Below are 22,910 nucleotides of genomic sequence, written 5' to 3' on the forward strand. Positions count from 1 at the left end.
GAAGGATGTTAAGGAAGGTGGTTAGTACACTGTTCCCTCTAGACCTAAGTGCTTTGGGTGTCAAGGGTTCGGTCACATGAAGCATGAGTGTCCTACATACCTCAAGAGCATTGGGAAGAGCAAGGCATTTGCTATTACCTTGAGCGACACTGAGCCTGAGGATGATTCCGACAATGAGGATGACAGAATCTTAAATGCCTTCACGATCACGGTCAATCCTACTGATGGGATTGTTGAAGATGTGGTTGAAAAAGAGGAACTGGTGGAATCTAAGTTTGAGAAGATGGATTAAGATGACATCCATACAGCCTATGAGAAGCTGTATAAGCTTTCTGAGAAGCATGAGAAATTATATAGGCTAACCACCAAGAAGCTCAGTGATGTGGAACTTGACCGTGAGAAGCTTTCCACAAAATTTGATGAGGCCAATCAGACGATTGGAGCACTGAGATTCAAGAACAATTTCTTGGCTGAGAAGACCAAGAAGCTTGAAGCGGAGCTGTTTCAAGTCAGAGCTCAATTGGAGAGGACTTCAAGCACAAAGCTAGATGAGATGCTAAGCATTCAGAAATCTGCTTCAGATCGAACAGGCTTAGGGTATGGTCTTTCTTCCTCTAACACTGCTTCTTCTAGTACTACTATTTTTGTTCCTCCTGCTAATAATGTTAAAACTGAGAACAATGAGATTAAAACTGAATTAGCTAGTAAGAACTTAGATAAGGGTAAATCTATCTTAGGAGAACCCCCTAAACTTGAGAAGAAAGATGTTAAAAACCCTAGGGTTAAGAAGGCTAACTCTCAAAAGCCTAAACAAAAGAAGCAGCATCTCTATCATCATTGTGGAGCTGCCAGTCACACTCGACCAAATTGCTACAAGTGGCTTGCCACTTAATAGAGCAACGACTTGATAGCACCTGGGAACCAGAATCAACTTCAATCCTCTCTTACTCCCCTTGGTGATCTTCTCAAAGCCCTCATGTTCCTTTCGAACTTGAACGGTTTTAATTCTTCCCCTTCACCGCCGATTCAAGGGTTTGCTAGACGGAAAGGTTTTTCCAAGGTGTGGAAGGAAAATGGCTTCAAGTGATTCTGTCACTTTTCTCTCTCTCTTCTTGTTTTTGTGTGTGCATTACTTATGTGTTTTGATTTCATGTTTTGAGTCAGTCTAGTTTTTATGCTTTGTTTGTTTAACATGTTTTTATTTGGTTATTTTTCAAGTTTTTGCTTTGTTTTTTTTTTCATTATAAAAATAAAAATAAAAATTGAAAAATCAGAAAAAAAAAAAAATACAAAAACAGTGTATGTTTTGTGTATATTGGTACTTGTGTACCTTAGATGGCCATTGAAATAAAGTCTTCTAAACTTTGTATCTTTTGTAGTTTAGATGAGAATCTCTATGCACAACTAAGCAAGTGAGCTTTGTGGCTCGTGTTTGTGATGAGTACGATTAAGTTGTCTTTTAAACTTAACACTCATATTACTCTTTTTGACGAGAATGACTAAAAAATTCTAAGAGAAAGGCATAAATAACCATCTCACCACTGTTGCCCGTCAATCATAATAAGACACCTGTATGCTTTGGCATAGCAAAAGTGCAGTGTCAATGACATATATATGCTTAGGCATAGCAAAATTTGAATGTCAAATATCATTGGGTATTTCTTTTCTCTCTCTAATAAGCCCATGCATGATATGCTTAAAAGAAAAATATGCAAAGAAAATTCAAAAGAAAAAAATCAAAAATGCTTTAAAAATGATTGCAAGCATGTATTCTAGGAGATGTGGGAGTTATAGGATGTACCTCAACGGTGATAGTCCCCATCAAGCAGTTATGATTGTGTGTGAGTTAAAGTGATTTTCTCATATCTCAAATCATCATAACATGCATACACTTATGCAATCTTGCGATATTTTTCACACACAAAACGCAATATTCTTTGCTATTCTTGATACATGTGCAGTTACAATGTGATTTGGCCATCACAAGGTTTTATATGTATTAATGTATGCTCACTAAACTGTCTAGACTTGTTTTTTTAAATATAAAATTGGTTAGACTTGTTTAGTGTGTGTGTATGTGTTTGTGAAGATCCATGTGCTTAAATTTTCATTTGAGAGATGATTTTAAGAGCTTAATATGTTGATTGGATCGTTGGTTGAGTTGCATGTTGGATTGCATTCATGTTTGTGTTTTTCACATCTTGAAAAACTTAAAAAAAAAAAAAAAAAAAAAAAAAAAACACCTCCTCGATACCTCCTCGATAGCTAGCTATCTGTCGAGCTTCCTTAAGCTTTTTCTTATCGCAATCTCGCCTGCACCTCGATACCTGGTGGATCTATCGAGATTGGGTTTGTATGCTCGATAACTTCTCGATACCTGGTGGATCGATCGAGCTTCTGTTCTAAATTCTGGTGTGACGATCCTCGATACCTTCTCGACACCTCAACTGTCGAAGAGTATTTTCTCGACACCTCCTCGACAGATCCCTCAATACCTGTCAATACCTACATCTGTCGAGATTTACCGACTTTCCTATATAAAGCCCCTACGCGATCTAGATCTCATTTCCATCAATCTCTCTCTCGATACTTCTCTGTTTCTCTCCCAAAAACACTCCAATCTTACTCCTATCTTGGTTCTCAAGGATTTTCCAAGGTTTTTCAAGTTTTTCTTCACTTGGCAAACTTCTAATCCTTTCTCATTCATGCATTTCATGTTTTAAAACCTAGGTATGGGTTTTTGGAAATGTTTGGGGTTTTTCAAAATTGATGAGATTTCATTGAAATTTTGGATTGGGTTTTCACTTAAATGTGTTTAAAACCTCATACATTGCATCACATTAGCATTATAATAGTCTTGCCATGCATTTAGATGTGTGCTATATATTTGTGTGCTGATAGGTTTGGATTGAGTTAAGCCCATGACGCAATTTCTTTTGCATGTCACATGTTCATGTATTTCCCATGCATACGTACTTCTTTTCAATATATTTGATATATTTGAAAATGTTTAGGACTTTTCTGATTGTCTTTCTTTCTCTCCCTCTCTGCTGTTTACGTTTGTCGTGTCTATGGTACCTAAGCGTAAATCCACTCCAGCCCGGAACCCTCTTCATTCCGGTGCTTCTTCTTCGTCTAATCCTACTTTATCTCATATCCAGTTCCGTGATGATGATGCCTTTAAGGCATTTTTGAAGAACTTTTCTAGATGAGGCATTTATTCGAAATGCCAAGTCATCTTGATAGATTTTGCAGACACCGACCTTCCCTCTATCATTCACAGTAGGGGATGGGAGTCAATGTGTGACGCCCTGGTCACCTGTCCTCTCATGCTTATCTAGGAGTTCTACTCCAACATGCACAGGATTGATCGGTCAGTACCTCTTTTTTTCACTCGCGTTCAGGGTACGCACATTCCTATCACACCGCAGTTAGTTGCAGATGTGCTTTGGGTTCCTAGGATAGAGTTTCCTGACTATCCTGATTGTGAGCGTCTGAGAACTATGTCTAGGGATGAGCTCATGTCTGCTTTCTGTGAGCGCCCTACTTCTTGGAGTGAGCGTCTTTTTACACCATGTCGACCTTTTGTTAAAGGTCCTAGATTCATGAACATAGTGATGACTTTTGTTTTGCATCCCCTCTCTCACTATAACTCCATCACAGAACCTCATGCTTGGTTTTTGTTGTCTCTTTTTGAGCATCTTACCATAGACTTCCCTTCTCATTTCATTCTGTCTATTATAGATGTTCATCTAGATTCGACGACCCGTGATAAGCTCATCTTTCCTTCCGCTATCACAAGGATTCTACACCATTTTTCTGTTCCTTTTCCCTCATCCGACCATTTTACCGTCATGTGTGCCATAGATTACGCTACCGTTAAACGTAGCGAGGCCCAGCTTCGGTCACGGCAGTCGAATTCAGCAGCTCCTTCGTCCCATTCCACTCCATCCTATTCGGCTCCATCCACATCGGCTCCTCCTTCTTCTTCGGGTGATGTGTCTCTAAGAGATATCATGGCGCAGCTGCAGCGCATGGATGCTCGCCTCGATACACTCTCTATGGAGTTGTATCAGGTGAACGTTCGTGTCGGTCGTATTGCATGGCGACTGGTGTCTATGGGTGGCTTTACTCCTGAGGCTACTCCTTCACCACCTTCTCCCGTGACTTCTGCTTCTGAGGATGAGGATGATGATGATGGTGATGATGATGATGATGATGGAGATGTTAACTCTGCCGATGAGATGTCTACTTGACACTCTTATCCTTTGTCATTCGTGACAAAAAGAGGGAGTAGTTTTGGTATGAGAATAGTCTATCTTAAGGGGAGAGTTAGTATAGGATCATTTTGTTAGGGGGAGTGTTGATACATTTTTTAGGGATGTAGTGAGGATAGTATGTATCTTTTCTTTTCTTTCTTTTTAGATACATTACTCTTGTACATGAGGTCTTGTGACCATTTCTAGACATACATTGTACTTATCTCTTTATTTATATTGATGTATGTTTTTCTTTCACCTAACCCCTTCATGTGTTGTTTCTTTTCTCTCTTTATACACATGTTTCTTATACTTGTATGCAATCTATTATTTCCGTTTCACACAAAGATGCCTTGATGAGTTTTGTTTAAAAGTGTTTCAGAAATACAGGTTATCAAAGTCTACTTGCCATAAACTCTCTTCTTGCAAAAATTTTCAAGAGTTTGTATTAGGATAGATTTTATTGTATTCAACAAGTGAATATGAGTTGAGTGATTTATGACTTCTCTCATATGTTCATTTGTTTGTTGTGATTTTGTCACAGATTGCCAAAGGGGGAGATTGTTAGGACATATGTGTTTCACTTGTTAAGAACATATGTCATCATTTTATGTAATTGACTTATCCTTTGACAAAATGCACTTTACTTGTATTTGGATAGATTTAGGATGTTTTAAATACTTCAAGAAATCTTATTTCAAGATCAAGTATTAAAACTTTCAAGTCTGTTCAAGAAAACAAGTTCAGAGTGCAAAATTATTAAAGCTCAACAGTTGGTTCGTCAGCTACATCTATCGAGTTTAAGGAAGCTGTTCTTCATTCGATGTGCTCGATACCTGATCGACAGCTACTCGACACCTGCTATCTGTCGAGGTTTAAGATTTTCAGAATTTCAATCTAATTTTTTTGGGATCCGTGAATGTGTCTTTGGGCCTTCTTTTCTCCTAAACCTAGACATATAAAAGGATCAGTTTAAGGACCGTCAAAATGTTCATAAGTTGCATAAGCTTTGAGCAAACTCTGCTCAAGCAAATTGTGACCGGAGATGAAGTTATTGCCCTAGTTCATCTCTTTCTCTTGAAGAAGTTGCTGTGTATGTGCACCGTAGGGTTTTGTGACCAAGCATCTTCTTGATCTTCATCGTGTGGATGAACTGAAGAATTTTGCAACCAAAAACCTTCTTAATTGGTGATTGAAGTCACGTACTAGGATCCACGCAATTGGTTAGTCACATACTGGGAGTCGTGCATTTGAAAAGGGAACTGTCACTACAGAACAAGTCCAATTGGGTATTGGGGTAAGGGTTCAACTGTAGGTTGGTAAGGTACTTGGATTCCTTTACTTGTAACCGCTTGTTGTGATAATAGTGGAGTTTCGGGAGTGGTAACCTGAAAATCACCCGGTGGAGTTTTTGCCATTAGGTTTTCCCCATTCGTAAACAAATCACCGTGTTATTTATTTTCTACTGCATATTTAGTTTATTGGTGATTTGTTTGTACTACCACGTGTTTGCATGATAAATTGATTAATTAATAACTTGGCTAATTAATTAATTAATTTCTATCACAAGGGGTCATTCAGTTTATGGCCTATCAGTTTTCATCTTTTAGTGCTGTTTCTCTAAAAGTCACTTGCTGACTTTCCATTCCGGGGCGTCCTTGGGCAGCTAACCTTCAATCTCTCTTCTTTCAAGGTTTCTTACTTTTTAGACTCAGCTTTTGGTTGTCTTTCCTTGCTGTCATTTTTCCCAAGTGAGCGGAAACCATTTCTATTGGGTTGAAGGTTTTCCCAGCCACTTCCCCTTATAGTTCTTCATTTTGAGTTCCCCGAGGTACCGGCCTTTTGTTCATGAATTGTCACTCTCCAAGTTTTCTGGTTCTTTGCTGCACCATTGGATGCTTGAGAAGGACATGTATGTTCTTCGTTTCTTGTATTTCATGGTACCCTTTTTGAGCTATCTCAATTCCACTTTAGCTTTGCTGCACATCCCGAGGATTCCGAGCCTCTAGCAGCCTCTGGGTATCCCAGCCCAGTTCTTTCACTAGATTTTGCTGGATTTTTAATGGCCTTTTTGCTGGAAATCTGAACATACATAGGGCCTTGATGTTGATTCTTCTTGCTGCATATCCTTTGGCCTGGCCGAGATCCTTGCTGCATGTCCTCTAGTCTTGCCCAAGATCCTTACTGCATGTCCTCTGACCGAGATCCTCTTCTTTTTTTCTTTATTATTTCTTTATTTTTCCTTCTTGGGACTTTGGGCCTTCATGGTCCTTCTTAACTTCATGAATTGGACCTTCTTTTGTTAAGGCCCATGGTCGTTCCTTACTTTTCATGGAATGGGCTTTCTTTTGAAATTTTGGCCCTCAACAGACATCAATCCACTACTGGCAATGTTCTCTACCAAGATATCTATGTGGGGTAAAGGGAAATCATCCTTGGGACAAGCCTTGTTCAAGTCTCTAAAGTCCACACCCATTCTTACCTTTCCATCCTTCTTGGGTACAAGCATAACATTAGCTATCCACTTGGCTTATTGGACAGGTTTGATGAACCCTACCTTCAACTATTTGGTCACCTCTTCTTTGATCTTAAGAAGCCATTCAGTTCTCATGTGCCTTAATTTCTGCTTGCACTATGTGAGAGTGAGTATCAATATGGTGTTGTGCTATCTCTGGATCAATGTCTGACATATCTTCGTAAGACCATGCAAATACTTCTTGGAATTTAGTGAGAAGTTCTTTGAGATCCTTCTTTTCTTGTTCATCTAAAGTAAAGCCAATTTTAATTAAGCGTGGATTCTCATCATTGTCCAAATTAAGAGTTTCAAGAATTGGTTCCATAAGTTCAATCTTCTTTTCCAATTGTTTATTATTTCGTTTTCAAATTCATTGGAATCATTTAAGTGCAAAATTTCAATATTATGGGACGCATCAAATTAAGCCAAATCAGAATTCATCTTATTAGAAATGTTGAAAAGTACATCAAAACTTGCGTTATAGGACATTTTTCCCTAAGACTTTAGAAAAACCGCCAAGTCCAAATGCTAAGGTGCCCATCAGTAGGCATGATGAATGTAAAAGGATCACTTGGCTCTTCAAAGGTGATGGCAAACATGTCCCCCTCAACTTTCAACATTGCTCCGATCAATATATATATATATATATATATATAAGCAGAGACCTCATGTAGGAGTGCATGAGGTCTTGCCAAGTGGCACTCTAATTTTGCATTTGGCCTTTTTCTACCTCTTTCATTAAGTTTTTTTTTTTTTTTTTTTACTGTTATCCAAAAGTTTACATTGACTTATTTTACTGTTATCTCATTAGTCTCTTATTAATTGCCTAAGCTTACACCACACCTTTCTCTCTTCTTAATGTCTTTTAGCATACCCGCCATTTTAATATTATTAAAAAGCAATAAAATAATAATTAAGGACTAATAGTAATAACTAACCAGATAAGGCCTTAGAGAGAGATAAAGAGACACAAATAAATTCTGGATTGTTAAATAAAATGCATTATTTCACTACATATTACCAAAATAAAAGACCTAAAACTGACAAAACATTTGAAAGAGAGAGAAAGAGAAATTTGAGGGGCCGTTGCCTCCCTCGTATTGGCATCCCACCACCATCAATACGTTGAAACCCCTACAGGTTTTTTTTTTTTTTTTTTTTAATTAGGGGCTTAAATATGATTTAGGTTTGGGTAATTTGATTGGATAGTTTTTGTTTTGGGTATAGAAGTAGAGAAAATATTTGGTACGCAATATAAAGCCATATTCTACCATGATTTTAAATCATCTATAAGACAAATGCATATACATTTGCCCACACCATGTCTTAATGTCGCACCATCGATAGGAGGAAGACAGTGAGAGAGTTAGACATACTTTCATTTCACATTATGAAATATGTGAACACAACACAAATTAGTTGATTTTCATGATTCCGTTACTTTTTTGCATTTATTTTTGGTTTCATGATCTTTAAAAAAAAAAAATTAATCTTACCTTGAGAAGGCCATAAATATGTAGTGAAACTACTAAAGTAATTTTTAATATCTCAAAATGTATATGTTTCTTTACTCTAATTTAGTTTACTTTTTCTTTATAATATATATACAACACTATACAAAACCGTCTTATATAAAATATTACAAAATTATCCGTGCATCGCGACAACTTACTAGTTACTTCAGCATCCATGTAGTCCACCCAGTCAACTTCCTTTTGAACTTCTTCACTCACAACAGTAGGTTCCTCCTTGAAGGTGAGCTTTTCCTCAAAAAAGATCTCCCAACTAGGATATACTTTCCATCCTTGCCTACCCATAGCTCGGGAAAGCCACAAAAAGGAAAGTCTCCTCCTTCCCTTACAAAGTTCTCATTGAAAGTACCAAGATTTTTCTTGATTCTATCACAACCTTCAAAGAATCCTACACCTTCCCTAGTCAATTAAGTCTTGAAATCGGGTAATTCAGCAACCCCTTTTCCTTCCTTTCCAAGATCTATATCGGGCATGTACCCCATTTTCTTCATCATTGCGATCACCTTGTGTCTACAATAACAAAGCAAATTTGTAGTATACTTCTCATCCTTCAACCCATAATCAGTCATGTTCATTAACTCAAAGCCACTCATTTGAAGCTCGTTATCCTCACCTTCAAGTACACAAAAGGGAGCCAAGATTTCTCTATCCCCAAGTACCACGACAACTCCTTCCTTCCATGGGATCTTCATCTTTTGGTACAAAGTGGAGGGGATAGCTCCAATAGGGTGAAGTCATGCTCTTCCTAAGAGGAGATTGTAGCTAGGGGTGATATTCATCACATGAAATTCCACAGTTGTCAAAAGATCAATTTTGCAAGGAGCCTTGAAAGTTCTCATAACTTTCTTAGAGGTGTTGTCGTAAGCTCTAACAGTCAAAGGAGAAGGGATGATGGTCTCCAAGTCTAGAATGACCTTTAGAGCGATTTCAAATGGGCATACATTCAAAGCGAGTCCATTGAAACCTTAGCACCCATGCATTTGATGGTGATTTGTAAAGGCCTAGTATGAGTAACTCCTTCGGGAGGAAGTTCTTCATCAGAAAAGGTAAGAAAATGGGTGAGATAGGACCTCTACTCCCATGATGGACAAAACCTCTTGAGGCATATTCTAAGACTGCATTTCGGTGCTTATAAGAGGCCATTAGCAAACCTCATACGAACACATGTGCTTGAGTCTTCTTTAGTTGGGCTTAGACCCTAGCCTCCTCTTTCTGGTCATTCCCATTGATGCCAACGGGCCTCAACCCCTCTCCCAAGTTTCTACTAGGGTGATCTTTCTCCAAAAAGGATAGCTTGTAATGTTTTCCACTCCTATTGACATTGGCCACATCATCCTCTTGGATTCTTTTCTTCAATTTAGACATCCCTTTAGGGGCAATTCCCCAAACAGCTATGGCACTTTTCAACTTTTCATCATCTTCAACCCAAATTCCTTGTATTTCAACCATGTTAATCTCCACAACTTTTATCAACTTAGAACAATCCCAATCAATCCCTTCGACCTTGACACAATTCTGATATGGGCGGAGGAGCTAGGTGATAATCAGGTAGGAGTTTCTTCCTAATGTTAGGCTTGGTGATGATATTTGGATTTAGGAGAGTTCCATTGTCTATCAAGTTTTGTATCTCATGCTTAAGGCAGAAGCAATTGTCAGTCTTATGACCAGATTTCTAATAGAAGTGACAATACTCATTGAGGTTCCAAGCAAGATGTAAGGGATTAGGCATAGCTATAGGATCTAAAGGCTTGAGAAATCCTTTGGAGGTCAAGTTTTCATATGCTTGGGCAAGGGTCATTCCTAGGTTAGAAAATTCTCGGCGGGCTTTCTTTTTGAAGTTTTGGTAGGCTAAGGGTTGTTAGGGTATGATGGAACTCACATTTACGGGGTTGGGTGATTTGGTATTAGATGATCCTCCCCCATATTTCTTCTTGACTAAAGGCTTGCTCTCTCCTTTCTCCAATTGTACATTGTTAATGGCATTTTCGATCCTAGTTCCGCAATCACACAATTCTCCAAAAGAACTAATAGGCAATGACAGAAGCCTAATATTGTACGCCAGAAGAAAATTCTTGATGATCATGTTGATTTGGTCTTTCTCATTTGGCCTATTGACAATCTTGGAAGCCTTCCCCTTCCACCTTTTCATGTATTTGGAAAAAGTCTCTCCAACACCTTACTTGGTAGTATACAAGTCTCTTAAAGCCACATCAATCATGGTGTTGAAAATGAATTGGTCTACGAACAACTCCACTAGCTCATTCCATACCTTGGTCTTACTTGGATACAAACTATAGTACCATCTCAATCCATCTCCCGTTAATGAGAAAGGAAATGCATGCAAATTTTGCTTCTCATCCAAGCCCTTCATCTCAACTATGCTTATATATCTCCTAACATGTTGCTTAGTATCCCCAGTTCCATCAAACTTTTCTGCATCAGAAATCTTGAACTTAGGAAGCAATGGAATAGGAGTTTTGGAACCTAGGCCACCCATGTTGTAGAGACAACCATCAATCCCTTGAGCCTTGCGAAAGGCTAGTTGCATCTTCTCCATTTTCTCTTTCATGGCCAAGTTTTCGGCGGTAAGCTTCTCAAATTGCTTGTTCCTCTCATAATCGGTCTTATCCTTCTCATCCCACTCTTCCTTATCCTCTTCCTTATTCACATCTACCACAAGGGGATTCTTGAACTTACTTTCTTCCAACTTAGTGAGACGAGTTCCCATCTTTTCAAGTACCTTGCCTTGATCTTCTATCATCTTGTATATATTTTCCGCTAGTGCAGCATCACTTGGAGTAGTCATCTCTTCTTGAGGTATGATATCAACCTTAGTCAAACGCCTTCCATCACTTTGTCGAACCCAAGTTGAGGTAGGGATGTGCTTACTTAGTCTCGGTGGTGCAATGGTGCCTGAAAAAAAGTCTCATTTGTTAATTCCATGTCCCAAATTAGAAGCTTCTTTTATTTAGATGTTCTTAGAGAATCTTTATGTCCATTTTAATGAAGGCCCAAATACAAAGTCACTTCCTTCCCTCTCATGAGCCTTGCCCTTGTTTCATAGGGCTTGGTCCATTTACAAAAATGCTCTCAACTTACACCCATAGGCTTTCATTAGAATGTGCTTATAGATTTTCAACCATTTGTCTCAAACATAGGCCAACAATGTATTCATCACCTTTGGGCTCTTCATCCTTCATTCATTATCAATTCTCTTTTTGGTTTGAAGCAAGAAAGAGGTAATTGCACAAACATACTATAGTGATCAGGAGAATTGATTAATGGTTATTCTTTTTAATGAAAAGAGTAGTCTGCCAAGCATTTGTGGTCCTACCCCTTGAATCAAAGAATAGGCACCATTCAGTTTATGAAAAATAAATTTCATAATTAACTTTCTCATCTTGCTAAAAATTTTGTTTTTCTATTTATTAAATTTATGCCTATTGCTGGATATCTAACTAGTTAATATTCTGGTGAACTTACTTTTATACAATTACATATGTTCACGTATTCGTGTTCATTTCTTCCTGAAAAAAACTGAAAAAAATGGTGCATTTGCAGATTTGTGGAGTTCTATATCCTGGGGATGCTAAGGAAAATGGTAAGCTCTTACGGCTGAAACAACAATTCTTTCTATGTAGTGCATCACTTCAGGTTGTCTAATTCCTTATCTTTTTTCTTTTTGCCCTTTATTTTTCATTCCTTCTTTCAGTATGACTTTCTCACTTAGAATATGCTCATATGGTACTACATTCTCATATATCATAGAATACTTCTTCCAGTGATGTAATCTGGAAGCACAAAAAAACCATTTAATGTAAGGGAAAATTGCAAACCAATCCTATGAAGGTCAGTGCATGAGGATGCATAATGTAGTATCCTTAACTCTCTTAAATATAAGAACCAATGGAGGTCATCACACTGAAATTATGCTTCCAGGGGATCTATTAAAATAATGTACAGTTGTCTTGCATTATAATTTTCCTTTCATTCACTGATAAAAAGCCATGTACAGTTGTTTTTCCATTATGCAATTCTTGCCATCTTTGGCTCTTATCATGGGACAAATTACAGGACATTATATTCAGATCTAAGGAGAGGAAACTAGGGAAGGGATCATGGCAATGGTCTGAGTTTCCTAGCAAGGTTGCAGTACAAATGAATGATACTCATCCTACACTTGCAATCCCAAAGCTGATGCGATTACTAATGGATGAGGAGGGGCTTGGATGGGATGAAGCTTGGGATATCACAAAGAAGGTGCATTGTGTTTTATGTTTGTTAGAGCATTTTCACTGAGGGTGTTGCAGCAGAACATTCTTGCTTTATTGGTCTTTCGGCATGTTTTAGCTGTGCAGTTTTTAGTAGCTCAATTCATACGTTAATGATTGAACCAGGACAGTTGCCTACACTAATCACACAGTGCTTCCTGATGCACTTGAGAAATGGTCACAAGCTGTGATGTGGAAGCTTCTCCCTCGCCATATGGAGATTATAGAAGAAATAGACAAGAGAGTATATTCCTTACCCATTTCTACTGTATAAGTATTTGAGTTTTTAGTATGAAATTGTATGCGTCATGCAGTTCATTGCAAGGATACATAAGGCACGACCTGACCTTGAAAGTAAGCTTCCTAGCATGCGCATTTTGGATAACAATCCCCAAAAGCCAGTTGTGCGGATGGCAAATTTATGTGTGGTGTCTGTACATACGGTAAGAGGTCTATTCTTTGGAAAATCTGCATAGAGAGCATCTCATGTAGCTTACTTGGCATTCTTTTAGTTTTCTACAGAACTGTTGGTATTGATCACATTTGGAGATATTTTTTATTGGTTAATGTTACTCAGATGCTTTATCTTTTGATTTTATTTTCTCTATTTCTTTCCCTTTTTTTTTGTGGAGACCCCATCTGCTTCTATTTATTTAAGCATTGAATTTATTTGAATCTTAGTAACCTTTTGTTGTCTATCTCTCTGTAGGTAAATGGTGTGGCCCAGTTACGTAGTGAGATCTTGAAGTCTGAGTTATTTGCAGACAATGTTTCTCTATGGCCAACAAAGTTCCAAAATAAATCTAATGGCATTACTCCTCACCGATGTCTTCGATTCTGCAGTCCTGAGCTCAGTAGCATAATAACCAAATGGTTAAAAACTGAAGAATGGATTACCAACCTTGACCTCCTCACAGGTCTTCGACAGGTATGTTTAAAATATATATTTTAGAAATGTTTGAAATATTTTTATTTTCTTCCTGCTTCGTGTATTGTAAAAATTTCATAACCAATGAGCTCTAGCACAAATGGCACTACCCACTCCCACAATAATGCAATAGAGAGTGAGGTCCTGGGTTCAAGAACCCTTGGTGCAGGTGCTATTTACCAATCACAAAAATTTCACATTCATTACTAATGCTTTCTCCAATAGTTTGCCGACAATGTGGAACTCCAAGCTGAATGGGCCTCCGCCAAGATGGCTAATAAGCAGCATTTGGCAGAGTACATAGAACGGGCCACAGGGGTGAGCATTGACCCAAATAGTCTATTTGACATACAAGTCAAGAGGATCCATGAATATAAGAGACAGTTGCTGAATATTCTGGGAGCAATTTATATAAACAAGAACTCAAAGGTATAAAAGACATCTCATGATTAAATAGAATGTTTATCATTCTTAATTTAGCATAATTCTTGTACTATCTTTGAGAACTTTCTTGAAACTGAATATGATAGGAGATGAGCCCTGAAGAGCGGAAAAAGACTACTTCACGCACCATCATGATTGGTGGAGAGGCATTTGTAACATATACAAATGCTAAAAGAATAGTCAAGCTGGTGAATGATGTTGGTGCTGTTGTCACCAATGATCCTGAGGTCAATAGCTACTTGAAGGTAATTTTATTTAAATTTGATTTTCATATAAATCTTCATTCCCGCACTGTTGACAAGGATGGTTAAAATATACAGATTATACTCGTTCCTAGCATTGTCTAGGCAAAAGTGTTTGATCCTTCTGTTGATGGGATTGCTATGTATAAGCATTTCTATGGCTCCAGAAAGAGAATTTACTGCTTAGATGTTTTGGAAGGGGATGGTCTGCCATGCTTTTTTCTTTTTTTTTCTTGTTTCCATTTGTGTGTGTGTGTGTGTGAGAGAGAGAGAGAGAGAGAGTGAGATTTGTTATGAACCTGCTTAAAGGTATGCTTATGATGCTTCTTATTCAGTCAAGATGATCATTGATATCAATGCAAGGCATAGGGTGTTTTTTTTTTTTAATACAAAATAGAAATTCTACTCTAACTTAATCAAAGTGTAAAAATTTGATGAAAAGGCTAAACATTACCGACTCTTCTTGTGTGCTTTATGGGTCTGATATTAAAACAGCCCTACACATCTTCTTCAAATGCCCGGTTGCCAGAGCTATCTGGCATTCGGCTTGCTGGGGCTTCAAAGCTGAGGAAGCCATCATCCACTCTACTGAAGACATCATCAAACTTGTAATTAACCCCCCGGAACATCAATGCCCAAATAGCGAATCATGGATTGTCTCTCTAAATATGATCATCACTATGGACTGCATTTAGAACCTTCGAAATCATGTGCTCTTCCATGGTGGGCCAGCAGACATTCTAGCTACCGTAAAACAAATTCACTTTAGAAGAGCAGAATTCGCTAGACTTGCTGCCCCTGTCTCCCTCGCCAAAGCTCCAAGTCATCTCTCTAGTTGAATCCCCCCCCCCCCCCCCCGGTTGACTGCCTAAAACTCAATGCTGACGCTGCCATATCCAACACAAAAGCATCCATAGCAGTTGTAGCTCGCAATCATGAAGGTATTGCCATCAAAGTACGGGCAAAAATCATCAATCTGTGCTCACCTATACAAGCAGAAGCTACAGCCATTCTCTGGGCTGTCCATTTAGCTAAGGATGAAGCATGGACCCACATCATAGTTGAAGGTGATGCTAGATGCTGCTTTGACGCCTTATCCAATGCCATCGCTCTAGACTGGACCATCAGCACTTCCATTGTTAATATCCATAATCTCGCACCATCCTTTCCTAGTTGTTCCTTTGTTTGGGTTAAGAGACTTTGTAACGTTCCAGCACATATTGCTGCTAAGCTAGCTTTATCTTCTTCTTGTTCTTTTTGTTTCAGTTATGACAATCTGCCCCCTCCCCTATAATTAGCTTGTAATGCAGATTGTCCTGCTTTTCCATCTTAATTTAATAGAATTGCAGCTTATCAAAAAAATAAAAAATAAAAAGTATATGTGTGTGAAGCTCCCTCTTTGAGATTTGAACCCGGTCTTTACCCACTACACCCCACAAGCACTTATACTTGTGAATGTTTTTGATCAAATGGTTTATTTGGAAAGTAGAGTACAGGATCTACAAAATATGAATAAGTGTAGTATTGATAACGCCTTAAAATGTATACTTGTTATATATTTATGTGGACGTTATCTCCTTATTACTATGCTTAATTTGTATAATTAAGTCATGATTTGCATTAGTCCCTATTATTTATTTTTACATAATTTCTTGAATAAGATGCTATTCATTGTGTGTAATTTTTTACTTTCAGGAAATCATGTGAGAAAGATGAGTTTACAGGAATTTGTGAGAGAATGGAGGCCAAACTAGAATTAAAGTGGAGCTAAAAGACCATGCTTAAATGTCAAAGGAGGTGCAGCTGGAGTGTTTGGATCATCTACATGATTGGAAGTTTCAAATAAAGAAAGAAATCAAAGAGGCAGAATCTAGAAAGGAAAAATCTAATTTGAGCACTGATTAGTATTTTGGGTGTATCTCTCTCCTCAAAAATCTAATTGACACAAGGCCAGATGGGTTGGAACCATAACTTAAATATCTACAAATTTCCAGTTTTGAGTTTTTAGAAATTCTCAATTTTTGAAGGCCGAAATTAACTCACAAGTTATTGCTGTAAACTTGGACGAAAATTGAAATAAAAAAAGTTTTATTTTCTTTGGACACTTTTTACATTAGGGTTTTGAAGGGAGGCTGAGTAGAACGAATTTTGGTAGAGAAAACCTTGTATTTTTCTTTCTCTAATGGCAGCCTAAACTCTTTGCTAGGGCTAGAGGTTATGTTTCTTCTATACGGTATGAATATTCAATGTGATTCTTTCTAGGATTTTATCAACAACATATTTAATTGTTTAATTAGATTTCTTTTGATGTATTAGTTCTTTCATGCTTTCAATAAGTTTAATCATGTTTTTCTTATTGTTTAGATGAATTTCTAATAGTTTCAAATAGAAATCAGGTTTTAAAGTGAATGGGTTTTTTTGAAAACTTTTCTAACCGCATTATTAATCGAGATTATCATGCGTTTTTGAATTATCTCAGTTTAACCGAATCATAAGTTTTTAATTGTATAAGAACAATCAATTATGAAATAGATATTTTCTTAGATCACAAAGAATTTCATATCGATATAGAGAAACATCCCGATTCCCTAGTATTTACATTATTGATTTAAATCAGTTTTTATTATTATTCTTGTTAATAATCACCAAACAAAAGTATTTTTCTTCTTCACCCAAATTGTTATTTAATTATATTGTCTTTGAATTTACCCTGCTCCTTGTGGTTCGACCTCGGTAATTCAAGAATTATATTGCTACGATCTCCTACACTTGGGAGTGAGCAAGCAAGTATCCTCTCAGATTTTCACAACCCTTAATATTCTTTCTCCTTGGCATAGAAGCATCATGCAGTACACTTCGTCCTCACCTTTTTTTTTTTTTTTCTTCTTCTTTTTTTTCCTTTTGGAAAATTAGCAAATACCTTCTCCATTGGAATTTTAGAACTCAGCGAAAGTCGATTAACGTGAAAATTGAACTATAAATGAGCATTCCTTGTAAAGCAATATCAGACATTTTAAGACCTATGTTGCTGTCAAAATTTTTGGCATGCCATATGTCGCTTAATTTAATATTATAATCTTTCTTATTATGTTCTGCATGTTGTATGGGCGTTTATTTATACATACACATTGCTATCAAGGTCTATTCTAAACTAATCTGCTCATAACTGGCAACATTTTCCAGGTAGTTTTTGTACCGAATTGCGATGTATCTGTAGCAGAAATACTTATTCCAGGAAGTGAGCTGTCGCAGCATATTAGCACTGCAGGCATGGAGGCAAGCGGCACAAGCAACATGAAATTTGCACTCAATGGTTGCCTCGTTACAGGTACACTGGATGGGGCTAATGTAGAAATCAGGGAGGAAAATGGGGAGTAGAACTTTTTCCTCTTTGGTGAAATAGCAGATGAAGTCCCTAGGCTGCGCAAGGAAAGAGAGAATGGAAAGGGTACAAAGTTTGCAATTTCTTTAAATTTAGTTTAAAAAAAAAGGGTTTTATCTTAAAAAAGGCAAGTTGTCACACAAATTTTTATATCTTATCCTATTAGAGAAATGGCATTAGTGCTTCAGAGTAGCTTCAGCACTGGGGAATGCTAATGCCAAATGTAAGAAGAATTTGACATTTTAAACCCCAAAATGCTCTGCATCAGGGAATGCTAAACTCAAGTATTGCAATTTTTTTTGCAATACTACTACATGCAATTCTAAAGGTAGAATTGCACTATAGCAATATTGTAAATATATATATATATATATATATATATATATATTTTTTTTTTTTTTAATTCTCACCTGATGCGAACTTTCTCTCTCCTCTCTCTCATTTTCTCTGTTCTCTTCTCTCTTCCTTCTCTCTTTCTTATATGCTCTCTCCTCTCTTCAGACCCAAACACCATCCCCCTCCCAACATCAACATCACACATCACAGTGGCTCATTTTTTCTAGTAGGTTACAATCTGGTGGGTTTTGTGGTTGCGTTTTTTTTTTTTTTTTTTTTTTTTTTTTTTTTTTTTTTTTTTTTTTTGGCATGGGTGACAGCGTGGGTCACTGTGGTGGTTTTGGTCTTTGGCGTGGGTCACTATGGTGGTTGTGGTTTTTTTTTTTTTTTTTTTTTTTTTTTTTTTTTTTTGTTGTGACTAGTGCTTAAAGGAAGAGATGGGTATGGCTGAAGTGGGTTATGGGTCATGGTTGGGTTCGGTGTTTGGGTTGTTGGTCATGGTTGGGTCCGGTGTTTAGGTTGTGGTTGGGTTGTGGCTGAAGTGGGTTGTTGGTCGTCGGAGATCGCCAATGTTTGGGTTCGACAAGGTCATGGCAAGATCAGCGTGGGTCACGATGATGGATTTGGTGGAGATCGCCATGGGTCACTGTATGGTTGGCTGGTTCTTCTAGGTTCTGCCTTTTCGATGGGTTTTTTTTTTTTTTAATTATTATGGGTTTTTGTTCCGGTGGAATTTTGGTGGGCAATAGATAGTGGTGGTGTGGTGGACATGGTAGAGGCGCGGGGGTGGTGACTGGGCAGTATAGGCACGGTGATAGAGGTTGAGGGAAGGTGGAGGAGAAAAATTGAAAAAAAAAAAAAAAAAGTATATTTTATTATGTACATATATTATTTTAACGTGCAATATGGTAAAATAGAATTTTGAGATGTTAGGTGTGTTATAAAATAGAATTGTGAGAACCAAGTACGAGGCCTATGGGCCTTGGATTATTATGGGCTCACAATCTATTTGTAGTGGGCTTGAAGATTTCCTACTATGGGTCGTTCTCGGCAGAGACTCAAAGCAACGCCCAGTTTGATGTTCCTTCTTTCACTCTTTTCTCCCCCAAAAAAAAATCCCATTCTTCTCCCATCTTTCTTCTATTTATAGCCAAGGTTAGTGGGAAGATCATGATTACAGCCACCGTTTGTGCCATTGAAGGTCCAATATCATTTGATTTAAGTGGATGTTTAGGTGAGAGGGCGGTGCTGCATTTATGATCTTGGAACTTGATTCCATCTGGACCGATAATGCTCGGCAGCACCGTCTCCCGTGCATACCACATTTTCCCGGGAATGACTCATGTACATGACCGGGAACGTTTGACCGAGCCCACCTTGGAACTTAATACCCTACACCTGTTTGTTATTTATGAATCCCCGGGAATGGCGTAGGACGACTGGACCTTTCGGCTGGGCCTGTGGCCAAAGCCAGTACGAGACAAGGCCCAGGGCCTGTATGGGCCTGGGATCACCGCACTGTACAATTGGGGCAGGGCCCGGGGTCTGTTTGGGCCTAAGGTCTCGGTGCCGTACAATAGCCCCCCCTTGATTCATACTCGGTCATCGAGAAGAATCAAGGAGCAGCATGGGACCTTTTGACCTCGGGAGTCTTTTAGCCTGGGACTTCTGACCGTCATTTCTCATTTAATATTCATCTCAAAAGACGCGCCGTTTCGCGGCGCCAGGCGCAGTCGTCATTATTGCTTGACGGTTCGAGGACCGAAGCGACGTGCGGATTGGTTATGCTTGGCGTTCGTTGGACTGCTCGTAGACCGCGCCCATTTAATGCTTGATTCAGACGCTTCTTCTTCCTCCATTCACTTTTCTTTCCTCTATAAATAACCTCCCTCTGAACAGCATCCCATTTTTCCTCTGCCAATCTTTAGAGCTCTTTTTCTCTGCCGACCACATTTCTGTGCGCTTGCTTACCCAGTGTTCTTTTCCTCCTTAGAACCCAAAGTAAGTTTTTCTTCCCCTTCCTTTTCCTTTCAACTTTCATTTCTTTGAGTTTACTTTCGTATTTTTAGGCGTTATAGATGGGTTACTCTTACCTCCTAGAGTCCCCGGCTGCTTTGGCCACCTTTAGGAGTAAATTTAACATTCCCAATGACGTGGATGTGGCCTACTGCCATGAGAGCGATATTGAACTCCACCGAGGGCATGGTATAGCCTTCTTTCCTTTGATGTCCATTCTAGAAGGTGGGGTCAGGTTCCCCGTGGATCCCCTCTTAATAAACACACTCACTTACTACGGGCTGTGCCCGGACCAACTTCCCCCCAACTTTTACCGGGTAGTTAGTTGCGTCAGTAAGTTGAACCACACCTTTAACTTACAGTTAGACCACCATGACATTAACCAAATGTATAGGCTCTGTGGGAGCAAAGCCACCGGTTATTACCTAAAGACAAGGGATGCACGGGTACGGCTGATATCATGCCTACCTGATTCGAACAGGAATTCCGCCAATGAGTTCGTTAGGGTGAGCGGCAATTGGTTTGCCGGGGAGTTTCCTTGCCCCCTTACGCCGCGTGAAGTGGGTTCGTTCCATCCCCTTCATATAACTGCTTTCTTTCGCCTCTCTTTTTCTTCCTCTCGGTAAAAAGAATTTTTATGATTAGAGACTAATGCGTCATTTGATCTTTTGCAGACGGCAAAGTGTTTGTGCAGGACCTCAGAGTCGTCCACGCCAAAGACTTAAACTTCGTCCTCCGCTCTGAGATATACGTGCATTGGGACGGGCAACTCCGGGCTTCGCATTTGATCCTCGGTGTGGAGCCGGTTTATTCTACTTGGCAGCCGTTCAAGCAGGCCCTGATAGTTGACAGCCCCCTGCTGTCGTATATAGACGTTCGGTACGTGAACTTTTTACCGCCGAGTCTTACAACCGGGGAAGCGAGGGAATTTGGCCGGCGGGTTACTTGCGCAGACGAGCTAGCCCCTTTGAGAGACGAATCCGCGGAAAAAGCATCCCGGCGCATCAGGGAGTTAGCCCACGAAGCCGTGCAGCAAGGCCAAGCGCAAGAGCAGCCAATCCCCGAGAATCCGGCCGCCGTGAACCAACAACAAGTGATAGAAGCGGCCGCCCTTTTAGCTAGAGCTGCCCGGCCTAAGGGAAAGATGGTATCTAGAAAAGTGCTGTCGGTAGAACGGTTTGTGCCCGGTGCCCGACAATCCAATCAGCCCCCTCCTCCAGAGGGCCGGGGTCAAGTGCCGCAGCCTTCACCCCCACCGCAGGCCGGACGTGCCCGGAAGAAGCAAAAGGTCACTGATCAACCTTCCACTTGCCCGGGCGAGGTCGCTGCCCAGACTCCTCCCCGTCCAACAGGTGGTATTGTTATCCGTGAGCCGCCGACTGAAGCCGGCACGGGGGGCGCGTCCTCCTCCCAAGTGGCTCCTGCGTGGGAGCCGAAGATCCTTCTGGACGGCAAACCATTGCCGTCAACCGCCTGCATTCGGATGTGGGATAAAGGCGAGGGCGGCCGTATTGCCCAATCTTTGGCCGAAGCTCTCCAACTTCCGGAGGATGTGCATGCTTTCGAGGATGGATCCGAGGAGTCCGTAGGGCGCCGGTTAGAGTGGCACGCCATTGCGGTAATTTTTTTGTCTATCTAGTTCTTCATACAGGTTTCCTTTTGTCTTTTTTCTAACTTTTGTCCTTGCTAGGCTGCTCAAATGGCCCACATTGTGGCTGCTCGGGCAAGGGAGCTTGCTGAGGAGAGCGAGCGCGAGAAGGAGGCGCGCGAGGCGGCGGTGAAAACGGCTAAGGAAAAACTGAAGGCCGCCGAGTCTGCTGAGAAAAAGGCAGCAATTGCCGAGAAGAACCGGTCCCTTGCCGAGAAAAGGTGTGCGGAGCTCCTAACCCAGCAGAATGAGACGGAGCTTAAGCTAGCCCAAGCTATCAGCCTTAACACCTCCAATGCCGAGGAGATAGCTGACCTTAGGGCAGGCTTGGCAGCCGCGGAGCAGAAATGGTATGATGTCGGCTTTGCTGATGCCGAAAACTCTGTAGAGCCGGTGGTTGCTCGGGCTAGGAATATGGGCTTTGAGGCCGGGTGGTTTGCCGCCCTTCAGGCAATGGGCGTTCCTGAGGATTCGCATCTGAGAGACCCCGGCCAAATCCCATTCCCGAGCCCCGCCCCTGCTGCTCAGGGTACCCCGGTGGCGATTGACGAGGAAGAGACAGCCAGTATGAGGGAGCTGGTTGAGCAAATCGATGCTCACGCCGAGCCTGAGGAAATGGAAGTCACCAGTATCCCGACTGTGCAGGAGCTTCTCGGTGAGGCCCCGCCTTTTTCTTTGGCCGGCCAGCAGGAAGTGATACCACCGAACCAACCTCCCCGCTAATTTTGCTTTTATCTTGCTTGCTCACTTTCATTTTATTAGTTTTACTTGATCACGTCACCGGGATGCGGTGACCGAACATTTGTTTTATTTTGTTGGTTTTATTTGCCTATGTCACCGGGATGTGGTGACCGAACAATTGCTCTACTTTAATTAGAAGTCCGTTTTCTTTTTCCGTTTGAATTTGTCGAATGAAATTATCTCTGTTCGTGTTTTGCTTGAACCACGCCAGTGCTATGGCGGCTTAATGTAATAGTACCCCCGAGAACCATTTACGCGGCGCTTAGTGTATTTTGAGAGCGCTTTTTGACTTAGTATTTGAAAAAGGGTCGGGTTAGGCTTTGGCTGAACCGGGAATCGAGCCGAGGGTCAGGTTTTCGTACTTAGAGAATTATTTGTAGGTTTCCACCTGCTCGGCGATAGTGATCGAGCCGAGGATCAGGTTTCTATCCTTAGATTATTATTTGTAGGTTTCCGCCTGCTCGGCGATAGTGATCGAACCGAGGGTCAGGCTTCTGTCCTTAGAGACTTATCTGTAGGTTTCCACCTGCTCGGCGATAGTGACCGAGCCGAGGATCAGGTTTCTGTCCTTAGATTATTATTTGTAGGTTTCCGCC

The 22,910-nt window shown here is 40.0% G+C and overlaps 1 protein-coding gene across 1 annotated transcript; it reads left to right on the forward strand.

Moving 5' to 3' along the window:
• Positions 1-11,852: 11,852 nt before the first annotated feature.
• Positions 11,853-17,712, forward strand: LOC115951768 (alpha-glucan phosphorylase, H isozyme-like). The gene is made up of 8 exons (XM_031068918.1): positions 11,853-11,960; positions 12,381-12,559; positions 12,698-12,821; positions 12,892-13,020; positions 13,287-13,505; positions 13,731-13,934; positions 14,036-14,194; positions 17,375-17,712. Exons 1-8 carry the CDS (start codon positions 11,853-11,855, stop codon positions 17,567-17,569), a joined length of 1,317 nt encoding a protein of 438 aa, XP_030924778.1. The 3' UTR covers positions 17,570-17,712.
• The last annotated feature ends 5,198 nt before the right edge of the window (positions 17,713-22,910 follow it).

The sequence above is a fragment of the Quercus lobata genome, chromosome 1 (genome assembly GCF_001633185.2).
Source record: "Quercus lobata isolate SW786 chromosome 1, ValleyOak3.0 Primary Assembly, whole genome shotgun sequence".
In the NCBI taxonomy this organism is placed as follows: domain Eukaryota; kingdom Viridiplantae; phylum Streptophyta; class Magnoliopsida; order Fagales; family Fagaceae; genus Quercus; species Quercus lobata.